Source organism: Mus caroli, unplaced genomic scaffold (assembly GCF_978045245.1).
Source record: "Mus caroli unplaced genomic scaffold, Mus_caroli_1 scaffold_16, whole genome shotgun sequence".
NCBI lineage: Eukaryota > Metazoa > Chordata > Mammalia > Rodentia > Muridae > Mus > Mus caroli.
The window spans coordinates 14,968,271-14,992,242 of NW_028227271.1; the positions used below are offsets into that span (position 1 = coordinate 14,968,271).

The 23,972-nt window shown below is 47.7% G+C and overlaps 1 protein-coding gene across 14 annotated transcripts in view; it reads right to left on the bottom strand.

Moving 5' to 3' along the window:
* Positions 1-23,972, bottom strand: part of Ppp6r2 (protein phosphatase 6 regulatory subunit 2) — a 71,187-nt gene that overhangs the window by 4,239 nt on the left and 42,976 nt on the right. For 11 of the 14 annotated variants that reach the window (XM_085831973.1, XM_085831971.1, XM_085831972.1 and 8 more), the window contains 17 exons: positions 22,678-22,815; positions 20,007-20,072; positions 17,066-17,178; positions 16,591-16,704; positions 13,831-13,957; positions 12,500-12,652; positions 8,299-8,514; positions 6,971-7,098; positions 5,426-5,541; positions 3,950-4,035; positions 3,383-3,463; positions 2,917-3,014; positions 2,664-2,721; positions 2,245-2,369; positions 1,808-1,971; positions 729-885; positions 554-642 (listed from right to left, as the gene is read on the bottom strand). In XM_085831973.1, coding sequence (XP_085688099.1) covers positions 554-642; positions 729-885; positions 1,808-1,971; positions 2,245-2,369; positions 2,664-2,721; positions 2,917-3,014; positions 3,383-3,463; positions 3,950-4,035; positions 5,426-5,541; positions 6,971-7,098; positions 8,299-8,514; positions 12,500-12,652; positions 13,831-13,957; positions 16,591-16,704; positions 17,066-17,178; positions 20,007-20,072; positions 22,678-22,815 — 2,029 coding nt within the window. The remainder of the gene's footprint in view (positions 1-553; positions 643-728; positions 886-1,807; positions 1,972-2,244; positions 2,370-2,663; positions 2,722-2,916; positions 3,015-3,382; positions 3,464-3,949; positions 4,036-5,425; positions 5,542-6,970; positions 7,099-8,298; positions 8,515-12,499; positions 12,653-13,830; positions 13,958-16,590; positions 16,705-17,065; positions 17,179-20,006; positions 20,073-22,677; positions 22,816-23,972) is intronic. The other 3 variants (XM_029470004.2, XM_085831977.1, XM_029470012.2) reach the window with 3 other exon arrangements.

Genomic DNA, 23,972 nt, shown 5'->3' on the forward strand with positions numbered 1-23,972 from the left:
CTGCATGTTCGCAGAAACCACATGAACTGCTATGTACCTTCCATGGGGGCTGCCCCACCACTCCACAAGATAGGAGATGTGTGCTCTTCTCAGAGGAGGAAGCATGGGCTCAGAGAAGCCACTTTAAACCTAATGCCATGTCAGGAGTGTTCTTACCCAGTCCAGTTGCCTGGGAAGGAGAGGGGCCAAGTCAAGTCCCATAGTGGCCTCCCAGCAGGGACTCCTCTACATAACAGTGTGACTCAGGGATGCAGGTAGGCTGTAAAGGACAGGCCTGGGCCACGCAGCCTGATTGGACCTGGCTCTGAGGACACCCTATATGCTCATGCATGTTGTCCTGCCTTATACCCCTAAAGCTGGAGGACCCTAAAGTTCTTCATGTACAGCGAACAAATCATGATAACTCCAATCCCATACGTATGTAAGGATCCCAACACTACAAATACATAACCACACCTGGGGCCGAGACCACTTCCCACCTTCTCAATAGGGTCTAGCCTTGCATCAGGCCTGCCAACTAGTCAAGGCAGCTGTCTGAGCTGCTGCTACTTACAGGGTTTCTCTGGGCCTGGACTCTGGCCACCCTCAGCATTGCTGTGGTCCATGTCCACAGGAGAGCTGCACCGGGGCCCCGTCTCAGAGCTAGAAGAGAAGATGACATACTGAGCCCACTGGGCAACACTGGTCCTGATACTCAACGGGCAAGATTCCATTCTGATGTTTGTTACCAGCAGAAAGGCTGGAAGTCGGTGAATTTGGCCCAGCCTTTCTCCTCTGCAACTGAAGGACCAGCCGCCCATGCACTAGAACCCACATCCCTCGCAGCTCCTGGGGTTGCAGACAGCGGGTTCACTGGCTCATCAAAAACTGCTGTCCATGTAGTACCTGCCAGAAGGAGATGCAGCAGTCAAGAATAGGCAGGCCTAGTAAGTGACAGACAAGGGAGAAGCATCTCTCACATAGATGAGTAGAGGGGTCATCAGAGCTGACCAGGAATGCAAGATGCTCCCAGTTAGGAAACCTCAGAAGAGCCCCCACTGTCTCGAGTGTCAGAGATGGCAGGACTCCCCAGTAGTGCTTGTGCTTTGCGAAAGGTAGTATGGCTTCAAACCCTGAACACTTGGGTATAAGGGCCCCTATGAATTACCTGGAAAGGGTCCCATTAAGTTACCCACTGCAGCAGCGCACATGTATGGGCATCAGTTCTTGCTGATGCGGTGCCTCATGAGATACCTGTAAAGCCCCATCTGTCCTCCAGTAAGGCTGATGTTACAAAGTAGGTACCATCTCCCCTGTCCCAACCCAGGTCATACCAGGCACACAGCATGGGTGGCCCCTACTGTGGGTGTTCCTGCCCTTGCAGCTGGTCAGCTCCAGCTAAGGTGCTGGCACCTCCTAACAGACAGCTGGTTTCTTGCCCGTGTCCTGAGTATCTGATACCCCAGAGCAGGTAAGAGAGGTCTCTAAGAGGAAGTATATGGGTAGATGCTCCCAAGTACATCTGAGAGATGGCAAATAGCGACCTGCAGGTTACATGGGGTTTCCTTTCCCTAGCAGAGAGAATGGACACCAGCTGTGCAAGTGCACATGCATACAGGCAGTAAGGGAGGAAGAACACCTGGCTCCATTCAGTGCACAGCAGAACCCGTGGTGGTCGGACCTCCCAGAACATTTCATGAAACCATGGGTAGATGGGGAACTAGGTCATCAACTGCTGGAAAAACAGTGGCTCCAAAGGGGGTCCCTCAGCCAAGTCACCACACCCTGTCCTCAGTACCCATGTCCCTGTACAGTCTTCAGGTACTACCTGCTGAATCACTCTCTGAGCGAGGACCTTCTTTCTGTGTAGGAGATGAAGGAGCAGCCAATCCAGGCACATTCCTAGCTACTGCTGAGCCAGTCTTCCTGTCCTGGCCTCCATGTTCCAAAGCATTCTTTGAGTAATTATCTGAGACATGAGGGGCTCCAAACCTGGGCAGACATAAAGGTAGCAGATGTTTGGTGAGCCTTGGTTAGATGCCCAATGCTGGAGAACCTGTGATGGCTCAGGAGTTGGGACCAGGGTTGAGTACGGGGGGTCTAAAATAAGCACTGCTTGGCTCCCAGGTCTGCTCTGGTTTCTGTAAGAAGGGCCACTGCCCCTCTAGGTGTCTGAGCACTTTTAACAGTGGCTGAATATCCAGTGCTTATCTTGTGTCTGCTCCCCACTGGTGGAGGCTTTGGGAGAATGAGTGAACCCCACACCTGGCTCTGGCCATCACCCGGGCAGTGCATCGAGTTTCGTCATCTTCCCAAATATCCTCCTCTTCATCATCATCAAAGGGCTGGATCCGATCACTGCAACAGGCTTCAAACAGAGCTGCACTGGGCTGTAAGACAGAATGCAGAGCTGTTTTCTGGAGAATCTGGTCCCAAAGAACTCCAGAGGGGCTAGCTCACAGAACATGGCCGACAGACAGTGTGAGAGGAGGCAAGGAGGGAAGCTCGGCTCTCAACTCCCATGGAGGGGAGCCTCCCAGTCCTGACACACAAATATACTGGCCAGGGCCCCATGGTTCCATCCACCTGCGACAAGGACCAAGTTGTGGACACTGTGAACTATCTGAGCAGTGTAATAAAATGCTGCTATGCCCTGCAGCCCTGCAGCGGCCCCCGTCACTCACACTGTCCTCATCGGCTTCAATGTTGAAGTTGATCTCTGCAATCCGGTCAAATGGGGCGCTGCAAGAACAAGGTCCCTCAGTACCGCCTCTGCTCCAGCAGGCCTGAGCCCTCAGGTAGTAGGTGGGGCACTTGCTATCTCCTCAGGGACAGTGGACCTCATTCCTGCCAAGATCACTTGGAGCTGCTTCTATGGTGCTGTTGCTTAGGGCAGTGCTAGCCTAGAGCCGGAGCCTTCATGGTGGCTGTACTCACTTGATGTTGTCGTCCTGGTCTGCAAACTCCTCATCATTGAAGCCAAACTGATCCACAAAGTTTGCTGTCATCTGCTGGATCTGGTACTCAGAGAAGGCCTGGGAGGAGAGGGTACAGCTATGGAACATGTTGTCGCCTGGTGGCTGCTCCTTGGAACCCACTCCATTGCTCAGGAGCCTCTTAGGAAGCAGGCAGTGGATTTTCGTAGAGGTTGACTGCTCACAGTGGTTGAGCAGTTGCATACAGACAGCACCTCCTCAGTCGGCCTCCAAGCTTCCTGTCCCCAGGAGTCTCTCTCACCCAGGTAACGTGACTTTGGGGTGCTCGCCCAGCCCCCTCTCCCCAGATGCGCTCAGAGATGAGTTCCTTCTCTCTTTTCTATGCAAGGTCACAGGAACTAAGCACTACCAAGGACACAGGCTCCAGAAGGGCCCGGCAGGGTGCAGAGTGCCGGCCATGCCCTCACCTGCTGAAGGGACAGCTCGTTAGGGAAAGTCCCCTCAATGTCCTCGTCCTCACTTGAGGAGTGAAGGTGGTGAGTGCTCACCTAAAACACAGGCCAGATGGGGTGGGCATGTGAGCTAGCCAGACCCCACCCAGTCCATTCCAGCCAGAGCCCCAGGCCCTGCCCAGCCCAGCCTGAGTCTCCCCCTCCCTGATACCCTCCCACACCACCAATCCCCTGACACCTGTAGGCCTGTGCAGCTCAGTGCAAGGAAATGGCAACTGAGGCCAAAGCCTCCTGAAAGAGAGCCCAGCCTCCCTGGTCCAGGTAATGCCCTGGGAACCAAGCAGAGTCCTTCACAAATAAGCCATAGCTCTGGAGGGAGATCAAGAAAGCACTAGCTTTGCAAAGAGATCCTCAGGGAGCCAGCTCTGCTGCGACATAGCAAGGGTATGTAACAAGACTGCAGGCCAGAGGCTGAACTAAATGTCCAGTCCTGCCCTTGCGCATTCCTCCTCCCCGTGTGCTGCAGAGTGGTACATATGGGACTGCCAATGGTCGCCATGGAAGGAGCCCCAGCTTCCTCACCAAGTCCACAGTGTTCCTGCGGTTGGTCTCCATCAATGTCTCTTCCACAAAGCTCTCCCAGCGTCCACGGCAATCTGCAGGGAGCCCTGCAAAGTAAGTGCTACTCATAAGTCCCTGTGAGTACCCTCATAAGTGTGGGACTTATGAGTCCCAAGGGTAGGGCACTCAGGAGCCCCCTCATAAGTGTGGGACTTATGAGTCCCAAGGGTAGGGCACTCAGGAGCCCTAGCAGGCAAAGGCTAGTCCAGAGAGGGTCAAGTTATGCTTCTACAATCAGCCCACTCAAGACAAACAGGGGCTGCTGATAGGAAGTAAGCCTATACAGCAAAGGGGGAGGGCTAATGTCCTCCAGGGCCTTAGGCTACAACAACTCTGAGCAGGGCAATGTTCAGCTTGTTCTACAGAGACCGTATGGGGCATGAGAGTTCTGTTGTTTTATGTTTTTTGAGACATGGTGAAACCATGTAACTCTGGCTGTCCTGGAACTCAGTATGTAGACCAGGCAGGCCTCAAACTCCTAAAGATCTGCCTATCTCTGCCTCCAGAGTACTGGGATTAAAAGTTTATGCCACCAGGCCTGGTGTCTGAAACTACCTGCTGGTACATATGTCTACCCTAAGGGTCTGAGGAAGTGAGCACCTTCCTACTGCATTCCTTCTAGGCCTGGAGTGTGGGAAACTAGAGCCTGTGCCTAACTGGGAACAAGAACCTTCTGCTCACCCCTCACCTCCCTAAACTGGGCTCCATGCCCATTTCTTTTTCCCTTCTAGCAACAAGGGAGCCACCCCAGCTTGTTCACTGTTCTGCCCTGCTGCCCACTCATCAGGTGTGATGATGGACCAGCAAGCTCAAGTTCACCACAGACTGTTGCAGTATACCTAGGAAGAAGGGGGACAGGCAAGTGGCCTCCAAGATACCACAAAGAAAAAAATTCCTCTGGTCCTGGGTCATGGGGAGGACCACCTGGAACTTCCTTAACTCATACTTGTTGGGGAGGAATTGCATAAAGGAACTGTGCACAGGGCAGAAGGCGTCATGTCTGAGGGCAGAAGCTCTGCTGTTTTGCTTGGGGTGTAGAGTTCAGGGTTTCAGGCCTTGCTGCCCACAACCTGCTTCTAGGGGACAGAATATCACCTACACTCATGCCTCCTGATATGAAAACTAGGAAGGCCCTCTAAATTGTGTGAGATGAAAACAAGACAGGAAGGTGAGTCAGGACCTCTAGTACAGGCATAGCTCTGGAAAGCCCGTGAGCACAAGAGAGCCTGGTGAGAAGCTCATGGCTTCGAAGCCCAGCACTGAGTCATGAATTGTCCTTGGCAGGCTGAGTCTCCTATACTCAGATCTCTGCTCCATGAAGAGGACACCCAGCCTACCCTGAGAAGATGACAAAGAAGGCTGCATGGTTTGACTATACCAGTGTAGTTGTCACTCCTGAGGACAGAGGGCAGAGGGAAGGGAGCATAGTGGGCACACCTCGGATGACTTCACTGATGTGGGTCTGCACCGGGCCCTGCTCCAGGTTCTGTACAACTGCATTGGCAATCCTTGTGAGGTGGCCCATATTCCCACGTCTCATGCCACCTGCTGCCCTGGAAGGGAAACCATCTATTAAGCAGATCATTCAGTCCAGGTTTTGCCCAACTTCTTGCTGGGAGGCTTCCTGAAGGTCATCTCCACTCACCTGTCACCTAGGCCTTTGCCTACTTTGCAGTTGCCACTCCAGGGTAAATTCTAGGGAAACAACCTAAGCAGTCAGTGCCTGACCAACAGCCTCAGCCCTAGGACCCTGGTGCGTAAGGAACATCTGCTATGCGTAAGTTCAGCCACTCCTCCCCCATCACACCTAGAAACACTGATGCTTACTCCGTGCCCAGGGATGGACACGAAGATGGAAGCAGAGAGCTCAGTGCTGGCCCAAGTTCCACCAGAGGCAGTAGTGACAGAGCAGCTGAGTCAGGACTGATAGCGGCACAGCTTGTCCTGGGCACACTGTTTCTGGGATACTGTCACTGCTGGAGCTTGGGAGGGCCTCCACACCAAGTGAGCTGCTCTAGCCTCTACTTGTGCCTCTCACAGATCCCGGGTGATAGTCCCACAACTGTACTCACACACCTTGGGCTCCTATGAGTGCTGCTCAAACTGCCTAGAAACAGCCTGTTCTCAGAGCACAACACATGAATGAGGGTGGCCACCTATCCCTGAGAAACACAGAGCATTGCTTCTGAGTGGAGGTAAGGCTCCAACAGATGCTGCAGAAAAGCTAACATGCATCCCTGTGCACATGTGTGCCAACAAAGTGTGCTCCAAGTTTAGTAAAAGCAAGAACAGTTACAGCTGGGGCTGGAGAAATGGCTTATCAGTTAAAAGCACTGGCTGCTCTTCCAGAAGACCTGGGTTTGAATCCTAGCACCCACATGGCAGCTCACAACCACCAGTAACTCCAGTTCTAGGGGATCCAGTGCCATCATCTGGCCTCTGAGGGTACCAGGCATATACTCATAGTGCACAAACATACATGAGGCAAAACACTCACACATAAAATAATAAATTTAAAAGAAAAAAGAAAAGAATGGTTGTAGCCAGCACATGGGAAGCTGAGGCAGCAGTAATAGAAGTTTTAGTTTAGTAATGAGACCCTGTCACACAGACACACAGACACCAAAAAACACAAACAAAAAATAAAACCCACAAGTACACAAAGATCAAGCCAGACAAGTAGGAAGGGGTCACTTACCGACCACTGTGTGGCCTGACCATCTGTCACTCAATATGACCCTCACAGTGGCCTGGCCATCTGTCACTCAGTATGACCCTCCTCTCCAGGCCTCCCTGCCTCCTCCTGTCTGAACAGCCCTTCCTGATGTATACCCAGTAGCAAGATCCCTTCTAGAACAGTCCCAGGCACCTATCTACATTAGACACTGCTGATGCCTGACAAGGGGCCTGGAGTCTTTCGGTGCCCAACATCCTGGTAAGATACATCTCTAATTGGCCAGGGGGGTTCCTCAGAGTCCTTACTGTGTGTGGTCATTGGCTTCCCAGGCTTCCAGGATCCTCTGTACCAGGCAGCACTTCTGGAACAGCTGTGAGAGCAGAGCGGCAAGCAGTGTGAGAGGGAGCCCAAGGTTCACACTGCCTCCTAGGTGCTGCAGGTAGAGAACTGGCAAATCAGCACTGAAGACCCTGTGGCAATGACATCACTGATGCTCATGTTACTGAATGGCCTGAGAATGAAGACCAGCACTGTAGTAAAGGCACTCTATGCTCCTCTGATATGCTAGATGACTTCTGCCTCCCCTCCTCCTATGGGCCCCCACCTATACCTCTGAGCACTCTCCCACCAGCTCTTGGGGCCCTCAACATTTTCTTTTCCCCCCACATAGACTATTTTCTTGGGTGTTTATTACAGACCCCTATTCACACCTCCATGTCACTATCCATGGTCCCTGTTGGCCTCTGAATAACGGTTCGTGGCTAGCTCTTGCCAATATAATTGCAAGCCTCATGGCTGGGCCATAAACTGTGGGCCAGACTAACTGCATCTTAGCCAGTCTTAGCTCCTGCCAGATTTGCTCACAGGTTCCCAGGATACACACCCCAAGCAAGTAGCACTGAGACCTTCTAAGCCCAGTCAAGCACTGTTGTCTATGAGGCACTGGGACAGAGACCCAGGAACCCTCTCTCAAACCTCTGCCCTCCTGTCAGCCCACATGGCCCAGAATGTTCTTTCCCACTTTAGAAGTGGGTAGCAGTCACAGCAGGTCTTGGCGCAGGTACAGCTTATGGCCCAAGCTGCTTGACCCTTTTTTCCCTGTCAGACATTCATTAGGGATGCTCTCTCCCAGGGACAGTGTTAAGTGCTGATGTCAAAAAGAGACTGAGCTGCAGGCTCTAACTCTAGGGTGACCTACACAGGGGAAGGGATGAGGTGACAACTATGGCCATTCTCTGGAGAATAAGAGAAGTCACAGAGAAAGCTGGGGCACTGGGCTTCGAGGTCTAAGGTTCCAGAAAGCTTTCTCATGAGAACTTAACTCTTGTGTTTTCCTTTGTGTTTAGTTATGAAGATGGATTGAGCAAAGCAGGGGCCACTTGTGAGTACAGCCGAGGGGGGGGGGGGGGTCGCTGCAGTATCCAGTATGCCTACCCAGACACAACCCACAACCACAAGATCATCTTTGCAAACAATGTCTTGCCTTCTCCAACTGAATGTTTCTTTACAATTTTGTGTTCTTGTGGGTCAAAGATGGCAGCACCTTGGACCCATGTGAGGGTTAGGAGATAACACACTGGAGCCTGGGAAGTGCTGGCTGCAGGTGGCACAACCCCACGTGGCCTGGACTTACATGGGTCACCATTGTGTTCTCAGGAGGACTGGTGATGGGTGGGGCGGTCTCCAGCTTCCCATTCCCATCTCCACTGCCCTGCAGAGGCTCCGCCTTGCCATCGGATCCACTGGCTTCTGCCTGCTCCTCCCGAGCAGCATGGGAAAGAATAGCGGCTATGCATAGTTCCACTTGGAGGTGCAAAAAGTTATTCCAGGTGTACTTAAAGAACAAGTCCTGAGTAAACAGAGGACAGAAGACAGGCTTTAGATGAGTTTGCTCCAAACAGCTGAAGTAGCAAGGTAAAGAAGAAACCATTCTCAAACGTCATCTGCTAATTTCACAAGTTACCGGTGTGCTGGGGCTGACCGACGCCCTCTTGCTTGCTACTCTGTGTGTCTCAATGACCTCCCTCTCATCCAAGTAACTGCCTTCTACTTTCTGTGCATTTATTCTTTGTTCTTTAAGTTAGAAGCTTAAATAATTTGGAGTATTTTTTTCTTTTATGGTGTCTTTATTTTCCTATAAAATTTATACTCTACACTTTAAATATCTTACTACACAGTAGTTTTGAAATTATTATTCAACTCTAGGCATTGGCATTTTCCTTCATTACTTTGTCTCTAAGCAGTGAGTAACCGGAGCAGGCTAAGCAAGCGGCATACGTCTCCTCCATAGGAACAAGAGACTGCAGTATGGCTGGATTATCACTGACAAAGTCTAGGCAAGGAGCAGTCCAGGGTCTCCTCTGGAATACAAAGAATTAAAGATACCCTGTCTCCTACAAAGCCTTTTCCAGACCAAAGCAGGAGAGCAGGGAAGGCACCCTGAGGCCGCAGCTCCTGACCTTTCCACTCTTGTTGTGTCCCACAGATGGGGAAGGGAGGGAGGGGTGTGGTTACAGCAGTCTACAGTCCCAGACCCAGCGACACACAGAAGGGTATGTGCTAGGTAGAGAAGTGGGGTATAAGTCTGGAACCCTTCTTTATACCAAAGGTTACATCAAGCCAAGAAATTATCTGTTTGATATACATCTCAAAACAAAAACAAACAAACAAACAAACAAACAAAAAAACCCCCAATCCCTTTCTGATTGTGCGCTGCTGCACACTGTTAATCCTAGCCCTTGGGAGGCAGAGGCAGGCAGGTCTCTGCGGTTCTAGGCCAGCATGATCTACATAGCAAGTTCCAGGCCATCTAAGGCTACATAGTGATACCCCATCTCAAAGAGAAAAAAAAAAATCTAAAGATTTCACATAAACTATTAGAGGTAAGAAATTATTTATAATTCACTAATATTGCAAAGTCAACACACACACACACACACACACACACACAATTGCATTTCTACACAGGAGCAATAACCAGCTGGAAAAGGAAGCCAATCCTTAGATGTAAGACACGATAACATTCAAAAGAATAAAGTCCTTGAGAGTAAGCTAACAAGGCAAACAAACAAACAAACCAACAAACCAAAAAACCAAAAAATCCAGTGTACTCAAAGCTACAAAACAGAGCCAGGCATGGTGGTGCAGGCCTTTAATCCCAGTACTAGGGAGGCAGAAGCAGGCAGATTTCTGAGTTCGAGGCCAGCCTGGTCTACACAGTGAGTTCCAGGACATCCACAGGGCTACACAGAGAAACCCTGTCTCAAAAAACAAACAAACAAACAAACAAACAACCTACAAAACACGCTGACAGAACTGAAGACCAGATTCATGTAATTATTTATTTTTGACATTAGGAATTGCAGGGTTTTGCTGGGTTATGTTTTCTTTGTTTTTTGTTATTATTATTTTTTTAATTTCTACACGTGTTTGGTTTACACATATGTCCTTGGAAGCCAGAAGTGGGTATCAGATTTTCTGGGCCTAGAGTTATAGATGGTTGTAAGCCACCTATCAGGTCCTCTGGAAGAATAGCCAATGCTCTAAACCACGGAGCCATCTCTAGTGTGAACAGGGCTTTGTATATTATCTAAGTACTCTGTCACTAAGCTATATACCCTTAGTCCCAAAGAAGATCTATTTAAACAAATGGAAAAACCACCGATATTCTCTTAATTGATGTTACATTGTATGATAAAGAAATAGAGGAAAGAAAACACAAATATCTATACAAACACATTCTTAGAAAATATGGCAGAAGCAATTATGTCAATTATAATCCTTATTTCTGTAACTGGCCATGTGGCCTTATAGTTGGTATTTCTAACTACCTTCTAGAAATTTGGCTTCTTTTTAAAAACCCCATAGAAATATTTTAAGAATGTGTTTCATTTTAATCCCAGGTGTGGGGCTGCTTTGGACTGTTGAACATATATAAATGCCAGAGTCTCGGGCTGGCGAGATGGCTCAGCAGTAAGAGCACTGACTGCTCCTCTGAAGGTCCTTCCTGAGTTCAAAGCCAAGCAACCACATGTTGGCTCACAACCACCCGTAATGAGATCTGACGCCCTCTTCTGGGGTGTCTGAAGACAGCTACAGTGTACTTATGCATAATAATAAATAAATCTTTGGGCCAGAGTGAGCAGGGACTGAGAGAGTGGGGCCGACCAGAGCAAGCAGGGCTGGCCGGAGCAAGCAGAGGTCCTAAAAATTCAATTCCCAACAACCACATGAAGGCTCACAACCATCTGTACAGCTACAGTGTACTCATATACATTAAATAAATGAATGAATGAATGAATCAATAAATAAAATGCCAGAGTCTTGGTAGAAGGGGTCAGCTGGCCAGCTGGTGGTTGGATGCTGCTGGTTGCAGTTAGTCACGTAGTCATTCATATAGCAGTCGTACACACAGAGACGAAAAGAAGATATTAGATATCCTGGTGTCCAAGATCAAACTTGCTCCAAGGAATTCTGTGCCCCTAATCAGCAGGAAGTAGTCGAAAGATTTCACCCCCGGCCCCTGTCCTTTAGTCTGTCCTAACTACTATCCACAGAGTAGCCAAAAGTCCGGCTACAACCTTTCTCTTCTACCCCTCCTGTATGTCCTTCACCCTCTGCGAGCACCTCAGCAGGTCTTAGCTCCTTTCCTGGAGGAGTGGCCCATACCTTCATTTCTGATGGATTCATACCTTTTCTTATCCTGCCTGGATTAGGTTGTTGCATTTCCCATTGATTTTAAGTCACAGGACACAGTAGCACTAAGAGATGCTATGCTCTAAAGGATCTCCGGCACTCCAGACATGATCCTTCTTACCTCCATTGTAGGGAAGCAATCCAACTTCCCCCATGGTGATCTGGATCAATCACCCTCCTGTCACTGTTATTTCTGTTTTTAGCCTGCTGATTTAAGGATATCAGAAGCTCAAAGTAGCCAGGGGCAAATCTGAGCTTCCAGCTCAATGGAACATTTGTTGTGACTCCTGGCAGAAGCATTCCCTACTCTGAAGCCAAAATTTCTAGCCAGAACAGGTCAGAGAAACTTTCCTAGTGGGTGATAGTGAGCAGAATTATTCCTTTCTACCCTCGATTCCAAGACCCGTGTACCTTGGATACGGGACACTGACTCCAAGCATACACCATCTTCTGGAGAATCCTGCCCTAGCCCTCAAGGCTGCTGCCACCTAACTGTAACTGTGTCTTCAAAAGTCCATTCCATCTTTTATCAGACCTGCTGCTCCCGGGCGGTAAAGAACATGGTAAGATCAGTAATCTACAGCCACTGGATAGCTTCTGACCATTTATCTACTGGTTTTAACAAGAACTATAAGGATGACTATTTTAGAAGACAAGGACCTTCTCTCTCAGGACCCTTCTCACTCAGGACCCTTCTGGTTTTCTTTCTTTCTTTCTTTCTTTCTTTCTTTCTTTCTTTCTTTCTTTCTTTCTATTATTCACTTATTTATTTATTGTTTTGTTTGAGGCAGGATCTATGTTGCTCTGGCTATCCTGGTGTTCACTATGTTGACCAGGCTGGCCTAGTACTCATGGATAGTCACCTCTCAGGATACTGTGACTTAAGAGAAAACAAGACCACCCATCCTCTGCCACTGGGAAGAGCCTCTGGCAGGGTACTATGAGCCTAAGACTGAGGTACATCTCTGTGTTGCTCTACCAGAGATCCATGATCAAGTCCTCCATACTGGCACCTCCCCTTAGCATGTCTTTTTGTCCAGATGCTGAAGTACCTGCCCTGATGGACTCATCTCCATGTTCAACTGCAGACTATGCAGGCCACATACAAACAGGCAGAACTCACCACTGCGCTGACTCACCAGCAGTAAGTCCATGGTGTTGAGCCGGCAGAGCTCCTGGTTGATGCCGGGTGTGTTTGTGTGCAGCAGTGCAGCCATGAGGCGTGCACCATGAAGACGAGCATTCCCCAGGGGCTCCTCTAACACACCAATAGTGGTCAGGATTGCTTTTTTCTGCAAACACAGAAGACACACCCAGCTGGAGTCTTATAACCAACAGGGGCACTCACCTATGATATGCCTGGCCTAAAGAGAGTGGGGTGTGATCAAGACAGGGCTTCCTACAAGAAGTGATAGAATCCAAAAGATGAAGGGCCCACTTTGTCCCCTCAGGACCAAAAGGAGTGGATAAGGCTCCTGGACTGGTATTCAGGCCCACTAGGCCAAAGGAGCAGTACTATGGCATATGAAATGTGTCTAGTGTTCATGACGGAGCTAGCAGTACCAATCTGAAGCAAGCTGATCCAACTAAGGGCTGGAGCCCTGGACATGGTGCTTGGCTGTGTATGCCCAAGGAATTCTTAGGAGGATTCTGAGCTAAGAGATGCTAAGTGAAGCCCCCACGTTTTAAAAACAGTTATCATGTGTGCATATTATGTATCTGCTCATGAGTGTACTATGGGCGTGTGTCTGCACACTCCTGGGCACATGTATACCACAGCACCGTGTGAAGGTCAGAAGGAAACTCTGTGGACTTGATCTTCTCCTTCCATCTTTATACGATTCCCAGGAAGCAAGGTCAGGTCATGAGGCCTGCACAGAAAGCACTTTGCCTGCTCAGCCATCTCATGGCCCCAGGTTTGCTTCATTCTATTGGATTCAGGTATTTTCTGATCATCTATGTTTGGCAAAACAGAGTTCTTGCCTCCATGAATCCTGACGTACTAGTGGGGGGACGAGACAATAAATAAGTCAGTGAGTATGGGTGTACCAGGAAAAAGGCTGGAATTGTGTGTGGGGAAGGAGAGTAATGTGAGGCTGGAGGGCAGGAAGCAGCTGAGGACCTTTATGAGTTTTACCGTCCTTGGCCTAACCCAAGAACTCCCCTGAGCTGTTGACTAAACAGAAAGTTCCCCTGGGATCTTGGCCTCCAGGAGCCACCCTTGACGAGTCATGCCCCTGACCAAGAGGCTAGGTAACCTCGTGCTTAGTTCAGAGGGTTCTGCAAATGCCCATGCCCAGGCCTCTCCTAGTGGAGGCAACCTGGCTATTTCTAGCTAATAGTATATTTTAACATCTGCCCAGTAGTTTTCCAGCTAGCATCTCGAAGGGCAACATCAAAGCACACTGTTTTCCATCCACTGTCCTGTCCTCTACACATGCCACCCCACACCTCTAACTGCTCTGTTTACCTTTGGTGGGTTGAGGAGGAGCTGATGGAAATTCTTCAGCCATGGCTCGATGCCACGAAGGATGCTGCTGCTGACAGAGTGTGACCTTTCCAGTCCCTGAGAAAAGGAGTCCACCAAGCCTTCTGTTCTGTGAATAAAGACAGCAGACAGAGGTGTGGCAGAGTGCTGTGTCCCGTGCATACCCCATTCATTTTGTCAATGTTCTATTAAGCATCTTCTCAAAACCATGTCTGAAAAGGAACATTACTCAAGACTTCTTCACACCATCTGCTGACTGGCATACTCTTGGCCCCTTAGCCAAATGCTTCTGGGTAAAATCCAAGACCACGAAGGGGCACAGGACTTGATGCCTTGCTGTCCCCTTAATCCCACCAGGGGTCCCCAGTCCTCAAGTGAGAAACAGGAGACAGACTGGCCACATAGTTTTTTTGCCCTTTCAAAACAATTCCTTTGATATATATTTAAATATATTTCCAATTAATCAAAATAAAACAAAACCAATGCAGAAAACCTTACAAATTAAAGAGAGCATCCTTTACTTAACAACTGTAACTTGTGATGCCATGCTTTGTTCATATCCCTGGGAGGCCTCCTCTCTCTCTCTCTCTCTCTCTCTCTCTCTCTCTCTCTCTCTCAAAGGAAACTATTTTTTGAATGGAAGCAGAGGATTTGGGAGAGAGGAGAGGTGGGAGAGGAGCTGGGAGGAGAGGACGGATGGGATTATGAGATGTAGGTGTGATGTATGAGAGAATAAAAAAATTAAAGACAAGTAGTGGACTATTTCTATTTTGCGTTTTTCTTTAAAAAATTGAAAGAGGATCTTAGTAGCCCTTGGCCAGCCTAAACCCCACCCCACCCCACCCCCACCTCACTAGTACAATTAAAGGCATGGACCGCCATACCTGGTTCTAGTTCTGGTTTTCTAAATTTTACACTATTCTCTCACTATTCTCACATTTAGTGCTGAGTTTGGCTTTCAAAGGTGGCCTAGGTGGCCTGGATTTGTTAAAGAAATTAAAATTCTAGTTGCTTAAGTAGAGAAAATAGCTACTCATTTGTAGGCAATGCACTAATACTGATGGACTGAGGTGTTCTAGAAATGATTTACCTGCTCTCTCGTCACTTTAATCATAACCTCGTGTTTAAAAACACAACAAGGTCAGCACCAGGAGATAATGAAGTTCTTCTCAACATGTGCTCACAAGGCAAGGGCCTTGAAGGAGAACTGGAGCATCCACCATTTTCAACACGTGACAGAGGAGGTCAGAGATGGTCCACTGGCTGCAGAGAACCTTCATCTACTGATGGAGCTTCAAGGCCTACTGAGAGGGAGGCTGGGAGCTCAGTGCTTAGCAATCTTAAGCTCCCCATCCATCACCTCCTGTGTGGCACAGTCATCCTTCCATGGGGTCCGTTCTCTCATCTGTGGTTCACAGGCCATCTTTGTTTAAGTGGCTGTGACCACACCTAACCTGCTGAGATCCCAGGGCCAGCCTGAGCCCCAAAGAAAGTTTCACTTTCCAGAATTTAAATTTGGATCCTAAGACCACTTGAATTCTCAAACAGATTCAGCCTTCTATATCAACTCCTGTCTCCTGCCATCTCCTGTCTTAGAACTGTCCCTTTATGGTTCCTGATTCAACTGGCTTCCAACAGCAATCCTGAGAACAGTGTGGATCTTCAAGTCCCACAGCCCCTTACCCATAGGATGGCTTTATGCTTTTGCTCCTACTGGGATCTTCTTCTTGTCAGGAATTATCTTTGACTAAATGGGGACTCTCAGAGAAAACCTCCCTGACCACAGGACTCTATCTTCCAGGCCCACACAGACTTTCCACACTGAGTAGAACCTGTACCATCTTCTGGAACAGACAGGAACACTGGGTGTAAGGGGGCCATATTTTGCTTGTCTTTGTCTCTTAGGACTCCATGCTAGGCATTCTAATAGCAACTGATGGATGAAAAAGCAGTGAAGGACAGTGAGGGGCTGGAGAAATGGCTCAGTGGTTAAGAGCACTTACTAGGTTTGGTTGACAACACCCTCATGGCTGCACATAACCACCTGTAACTCAGGTTCTGGGAAGCTCTTATCGTCTTCTGGCCTCCTCAGGCACTGCACCCACATAGTGTGCATACATTCACACACAGGCAAACATTCATGTACAGAAATTAATACATCTTAGCCAGGCATGGTGGTACATGCTTTTTGAGGCCAGCCTGGTCTACAAAGAGTTTCAGGAGGGCCAGGGCTACACAGAAAAACCCTATCTCAAAAAATAACAACAAAAATCAAAGAAGTGAAGGACATCCCAGAAACAAAGTGTCTTATTGAACACTTAGCAAAGATGAACACAGTGTGCTTCCTTTTCTAGCATGGGAGATAAACATATACAGAGCAAGCAGCTGCATGCTGGAGTAGAAGCCCTCCCTATAGGGGTACACATGCACACACACTCATGCATTGTGCATACTGGCCAAAGCAGTACCTAGAGAAAACTACATGTATTGCATACTCATCTATAAGCAGGTTACAAACTGGCAGCAGCTGAGTGCCACCAGGCTAGGGTGAAACTATGCCTGCTAGTAAGTGTCGAAGAGGACCTCACTACGGCTACAAAGGAGACCTTTCAAACAGGGTATCTAGCCACACTGTAACCTGTATAACCAAAAATTAAAAACAGCATGTCCTGGCTCTTCCTAGATACCCATGTCCTCTGGCCTAAGAACAGTGTATGCTGCTTTTTCAAAGAAAAGGCTCACCCAACACGCCTTGGCTCCAGCAAGGCAAGCAGCACCTGCATCCCACTGACCAGGCAGCTCTCCGTCTGATCCCCATCAAACATGTTCTTCAGAAGCTGCTCCACACAGTCCTGCCTGTTGGGCACATGCAGAGGTCATTCACAACCTGGCAGAGCAGACACACAGACATAATACAGGGACACTGTCTTCCCCGGAGGCCACCACAGCACCCTGAGCCAGGCGAGGCCTTCATTCTGGCTTTGTTCAGGTTCAAAGCCAGGTACTCCAAGCTTGCATAACACACAAGCCCACTAGTTCCAACTCCCTGGACCACCAGGGCTTCTAGTGATTGATAGCCCTTCGTGGGCTCTGAACCTGAGGAGTTACTCCAGTTCTGAATTAGTGATGGCAGTGTCATCTCCTGTGTTCAAAACAGGCTCCAAGACGTCCATAATCCAGACTGAGGCCCACCATATCACGACCCACGATCACTCACGACTCCAATGTTATGAGGAGGGGGTCTGGCTCCACAGTCTCCTGCAGCTGACTGCCCTGGTCTCTGCCCAGCCTGATGATGTCACAGAGTGCCTGAGAAGCATTTGACTGCCTCTGAAAAGACAAGGGAAACAGGCTCCCCTCAGCAAAAGACACCCATCAGCCACGTCAATCCAGCTAATGAATTTCCTGAGCCAGTTTTCTATAAAGATCCCTGAGATGGTTCATTTGAAAGTAGTGTGTGTCTGCTCTGCCCATCATCAAGACATGGATCCGGCTAGATTTATTTTAAAAGTCATACTAAACACATCCCCAGGAATTAAAAATGAGACCCCAAATAGCCAAGTATGTTATATACTTCATGTCTATTTTATACCTTTGATTCATATTCTAAAATGTACTGAATACATAACCATTTTATTCTGCATGTTAAATGTACTATTGGACAGTTACTGTTATTTATAGTGAGTCCTGTGGGCTTGGGAAAGCAGGATAAGACATTGAAAGAAACAAGAGACACTAGAGAACTCAACATCCCTAGGGATTTGAGTGCTGAGCCCCACCCCCAGCTCAGATGTGTGCTTGTGAGAACGTTAGTGGGTGGAGAGGAGAGTAATCACGAGACAAACAGCTTGATCTCTGCAATGTCATGTAAACACAGTAAAAATTTTTTAAAAATAAAAAAAAAAACTAAGATTAAAAAAAAAAAAAAAACTCGCAAGGCTTTCAGGGAAAATGAAGGTAGCCAGGTTGGCTCTATGGCCATAATTGCCTTCAGGACCAGAGACAGGCTAGTCACTCTATAACACTCATCTCATGATAGGATCTATCTTTTGGAACACTACTATAGGAAAGCCTCTAGTCACACAACAACAATTCCTTTCCCCGCCGTCCAGTGTGCTCATTGGGTGGACAGAGGCCAAAACAGGATGGTCAGGCAGCACTGAGGTCTTTGGACACATGTCAGGTACTGATGTCAGCATTCACCTGTCAAGTGCTCACTGATGGTAGTGTATCTGTGTGTGGATATTTAGAATGCATAGGATAAAACTCAAACCCTCAGCACTGATTTCTATAGGAAGGATGAAGATAGCTGAAAACAGAAGGACTTGTGTCACCTATGATGTGCTGACATCTATTTTTTGGCCTTTGTCCACAGTTCCGGGCTCATGGTCTACTCTGACAGAAGATTATAATATCCTCCTCATCCCAGGGGCTCCTGCTCCATGACCTGGATGGGTAATGCTGCACATCTGACCAGAAAGGTCTCATTGGGGTTTTCTCCTGAAGTCTATTAGTAATAATCCTGTGCAATCAAGTCTCTAAACAAACAAACAAACAAACAAACAAACAAACTACCTCAGAAAGACTGGATTGAGGGAGTTTCTGAATAGCAAACCACATTAAGATTCCTGCAGAAAAATACACCTGGAAAAGACAGGGAAGCTCCACACCCATCCTTCCATACTGTGCACCTCTTCATATTCATAGGTATCATTTATAATGTTCTTTATAGTAAACCAGAAATCTCGAAGAGTGTATAGAGGATCCAGTGTCAGCCAAAAGCACAGATGTAAGGCAGCACAGTTGGGATGGTCTTGGGCACTAAGCCCTCCAATCTGTACAGTCTGCTAGTACCCAGCCAGTGTCAGGAATGACCTGAGCTCCAGGGTGTCTGGCTGGTGTTCTCTGAGAACTGACTGCTTGGCCTGAGGGTGAGAAGCCTTACTGCTCACCTGCATCAGAAGTGGTCTTGTATAGTGAGCTCAGTGGGAGACACTGAGTGGGAGTTAGGTTTTCTTTCTGTGACTGCCTTACATGCTTCAGGGAAGTTTCCAGAACAACCCTAATTAGCCCTTTCCTGGTATTCATGCCCTTGTAAGTCCATGTCCTTGAATGAACCCTAGACTTGGACATTCAAGTCTAATGAACAGAATGCATTAGAGCAGTGGTTCTCAGCCTGTGGGTTGAGATGACACGATCCTGCATATCACGACTCATAACAGCAGCAAAATCAGGTTCTGAAGCAGCAGTAATTTTATAGTTGAGGGTCACCACAACATGGAAACTGTATTAAAGGGTCGCAGCACTAAGAAGGTTGAAGGAGGGCCATCATTTCTGAGCTGAATTTATAGAAGTCTGGTGTGAGTCCAGCTCACTTCTCAAAGCTAGCTAGCTTAGTGTGAGCCCTGTTGTCCACTCAGAAGCCCACACTGCACACACCTGAGGGGTGACCAGGACTGAAAGCCTCAACGGAATTGAATGTGCTGAGCCAGCAGTGAAAGTGGGTCTTCTTGGGCTGAGTCCTGAAGTGACTGTAATCTTATGAGAGACCCTGAGCAGAGGAGCCAACAGACCATGGCCAGATTCCTGACCAGAGAAACCCATACTGATAAAGACAAAAGGTACTTGTTACTGGCAACTCAGCTACTGGGCGATCGGTCATTCAGCCATGCAACCCTGTTACAACTATTTAATTATATGCATATGTGAAATAATTTGTGTGTATATATAAGTATGTAGATATATGTATGCATACTATACTATATACTATATTTATTTTATATATTTATTTATTTACTTACTTATTTATTTATTTATTCATAAATAACTGTTTTGGAGGCAAGGTCTTACTATGTAACTATGTAAAACAGTCCCAGAGCTCACTATGTAGACCAGGCTGGCCTTAAATTCACAGCGATCTGCCTACCTGTGCTACCCAAGGATTGGGAATAAAGACATGCACCATCGTGCCTGTCCAACATTTGTTTTTAGTAAAAACAAAATTACCCAGACATTAGCATTTGGTTAAAGAAAGTATCTAATGGTCCTCTTCAAAGGAAAGGAGTGACTTGCCCCCTTCACACAGCAGCATGTTTTCCAAGAGCCTGGGTGTGGGTCTGTCCATGAAAGAAGGTGGGCTCTGTGAGCATCACACTCACATCTTCATCCTGGTGGGGATGGATCAATTCCACAAGTCTCTGGATGATTTTCTCTTCATTAAGCCACTAAAAAGGGGGGAAAAGTCCAGTTCAGTATCTGCTCATCTAAGTGAATGGAAACAAGTCCTTTGGTACAGCAGAAACTCATGTGCCCAGGTCTCCTGGAATAGACTCTGGCATGCCTGTCTGACACGCATGTCCCAGAAAGAACCAAAATGACACAGTAAACTTTGGGAATGGCTGAGATACTTTCCACCTGTCTTAAACAGTGCACATTTTCTCTGCTTTCCTCAGTTGATGGAACTGTTTGGAAAGGATTAGGAGGCCTTCGAAAAAGATGTATTATTGGAAGTGGGTTCGAGGTTTTGAAATACTCTTGCCATCCCCAGTGTGCTCCTACTTGTGGTTCAAGATATGTGCTCTCAGCTGGCCCCACCACCATGCCTTTGCTCTAACACCATAGACTCTAACCCTCTAGAACCAAAAATCCCAATTTTAAATTTTAAATTTCTTTCTTTTTTTTTTTTTTTTTTTGGTTTTTCGAGACAGGGTTTCTCTGTGTAGCCCTGGCTGTCCTGGAACTCACTCTGTAGACCAGGCTGGCCTCGAACTCAGAAATCTGCCTGCCTCTGCCTCCCGAGTGCTGGGATTAAAGGCGTGCGCCACCAACGCCCGGCTTTTAAATTTCTTTTAAATTGCCATGGTCAATGGCAATTTAAAGATAGGTGGATCCCTGTCTGGTGTACAGAGCAAGTTCTAGGACAGCCAGGACTACACACAGAGAAACACTGTCTCAAAAAACCAAAGAGAAGAGAAGAGAAGAGAAGAGAAGAGAAGAGAAGAGAAGAGAAGAGAAGAGAAGAGAAGAGAAGAGAAGAGAAGAGAAGAGACGAGACAAGGAAAGGAAAGGAAAGGAAAGGAAAGGAAAGGAAAGGAAAGGAAAGGAAAGGAAAGGAAAGGAAAGGAAAGGAAAGGAAAGGAAAGGAAAGGAAAGGAAAGGAAAGGAAAGGAAAGGAAAGGAAAGAAATTGTCTTGGTCATGGTATTTGTAATGATTACTCTTGGTTGTCAATGTAACCCCCCCAAAAAATGGACCACACCTGTGAGATTTTTTTTTAAACTTAATTTGAAGTGGGAAAATCTAGTTCTAATCTGGATCTTTGCGATGAGAAGACACCTTTAGTGCAGAGCTTTTAGGTGGGAAGATCCACCTTTAGTCTTTCAGTCCACAGCTCCTGCTGGAAGCTTCTGTAAAGGATTTGGAAGAAGGAAGCTTACTTGCTTTGTCTGCTTGCTCTCTCCTTACTAGCAAGTCAACCCCCTTTCCCTGCCATTAGAGCCTACTTCTTCCGGACCCCAGTGTATACTGAAGACCAGCTGACACTCCCAGCCTTGTGGACGGAGCTGCTACTGGACTCTTGGCCCTTCCATCCACAGGCAGCCGTTGTTGGATTAGCTGGACTACAGCCTGTAAATCACTCTAATAAATCCCATATATACACATTCTGTAAGTTCTGTTACTCTAGTAACCTCTGACTAATACAGTGTTTTAAACCAACAATAGAAAAGTAAGTAAATTAGCTTTCAACAAAACTTATTAGCCAGGCGTGGTGGCGCACGCCTTTAATCCCAGCACTCAGGAGGCAGAGGCAGGTGGATTTCTGAGTTCGAGGCCAGCCTGGTCTACAAAGTGAGTTCCAGGTCAGCCAGGGTTACACACAGAAACCCTGTCTCGAAAAACCAAAAAAAAAAAAAAACAAAAAAACAAAAAAACAAAAAAACCCTTATTACTAGCTAAGGTGCATTCTGCATTCTCTCTATAATGCCGTAAGGAAAGTTATGAACCTAAGAGTGAGAACAACTACCACATTATTTTCTTTTTATTTTTTCCCTTTTCACCAAAAACAGGTTCTTTCTTAATACAATATATCCTGATTACAGTTTCCCCTTCTTCTGTTTCCCCCCCAGCTCCTCCCCACCTTTCCCTCACACCTGGATCCACTTCCTTTGGGTCTCTCGTTAGAAAAGAACAGGTCTCTAAGAGATAACAAGATATAACATAAACTATAATAAAACAAAAACCATTATCACATCTTTAATTTGCTTTTGAGACAAGGTTTCACTTCGTAGCCCTTGGTAGCCTGGAGCTCACAATCCTACCTCTGCCTCCCGGTTGTTGGGGTTATCGGCTTCAATCACCATGCCCACTGAGAACAGCCATTTCAATGACTCTTGCTTCTCAGAGGGAGAAAATGGACAAAGGTCTAACAGGTTAGCTGGGTGTCCTGCCTGTCTTCCCAGGGACTGCTACAACACCCTTCCTAGCAGCACAGCTACCCACACCCAGACTGAGAGATGGACCCTTCCTGACCTCCAGGCAGCACCTAGGTTTGCAGCACACAGCTCAGTACGAATTGGCTCTAAGGCCTGGACGAGGGAAAGGCAGGAAAGAGCACTTTCATTTCTGGAGCTAGCAAAGGGCCGTATGCTGGGGAAGAAGGTACCTCTGCTTTGCTTCTAAGTGGCCTGAAGCAGAATAAAAATACAGACATAAGCAAGTGGTGCCGAGGGACTGGGTGAAAAGCCCAAGGCTGGGCATCTGGTGCTCCTAACCCAGGGAGCCTGGCCTGGTACACCCTCCCACACATTGACACTCACGCCCTGGCACTCACATGTAGGACCTCCTGCCGGAGACCAACTGGCTCCACACAGCTGACCAGGCGCAGCAGCAGGTCCATGAGAGCTGAGGTGCCTATGTGCTTCAGGATCTGAGTGATGAACCTCTCCTTCTTCTTCAGGAACATCATCACCTGCAATCAAACACTCCTGAGAGAGAAACAAGGCCGGCTCCTGACAGGGAGGGACACTCCCTCAAAAGCTCACATCAGCCGGGCGTGGTGGCACACACCTTTAATCCCAGCACTCGGAGGCAGAGGCAGGTGGATTTCTGAGTTTGAGGCCAGCCAGGTCTACAGAGTGAGTTCCAGGACAGCCAGGGCTACACAGAGAAACCCTGTCTCGAAAAAAAACAAAAACAAAACAAAACAAAACAAAAAACCCAAAACCAAACCAAAACAAAACAAAACAAAAAACCCTCACATCAGAAAGATCATTAACTTTCAAGTATACTGAGAAGAAATGACAGAAAGACCAAGGAAAGGCTATGTGAAAAAAATCCCTCCCCAGACAGGCAAGCACAGGGCAGCAGTGCTGCTAACTGGACAACAGTGTGAATTACTGCAAAGTCACCACTGGACATTTGCTAGCTTAGGTTTGCCCCGCAAAGGCAAAGGCATAGGAAGCACTGCTGGGAGATGAGAGTCATTGTTCTAGAACTGCACAGAGAGAACCTGTCTTAAAAGTTGTCCTCCCAGGGTAGAGAGATGGTTCAGAGGTTAAGAGCACTGGCTGTTCTTCCAGAGGTCCTGAGTTCAATTCCCAGCAACCACATGGTGGCTCACAACCATCTTAATGAGATCTGACTCCCTCTTCTGGCCTGCCTACCACAGCTAACCCTAGGAATAGGCCATCTCTGGTGACTGATGACCAAATTTTCCATAGACAATTTTGGTAGAGCAATACAAGGAACTGTCAGAATGAAGCAGGTATTTCTATAAGAAAAGACACACAAGATTTATGTGTGTATTAGAAAAGCAGCTTGTAGTACTCAGAATGGTACTGTTAGGTGAGAACTCACAGCCATCCATCTGCTCTCTACCGAAAAGGCTACTGAGGGAGTACAGGGCCTATATGCTTACTTCTTACTTGAATTCCACATAAATGTGACATGTTTGTCTGCACAATATTTTCTTTCTTTTCATCTCTCTGTGTAGCCATGGCTGTCCTGCAACTCACTCTATAGAGCAGGCTGGCCTCAAACTCACAGATCTACTTGCCTCTGCCTCCTAAGCACTGGGCCTAAAGGTGTGCGCTGCTGCACCCACCACCACCTGGCAATGAAATGTGT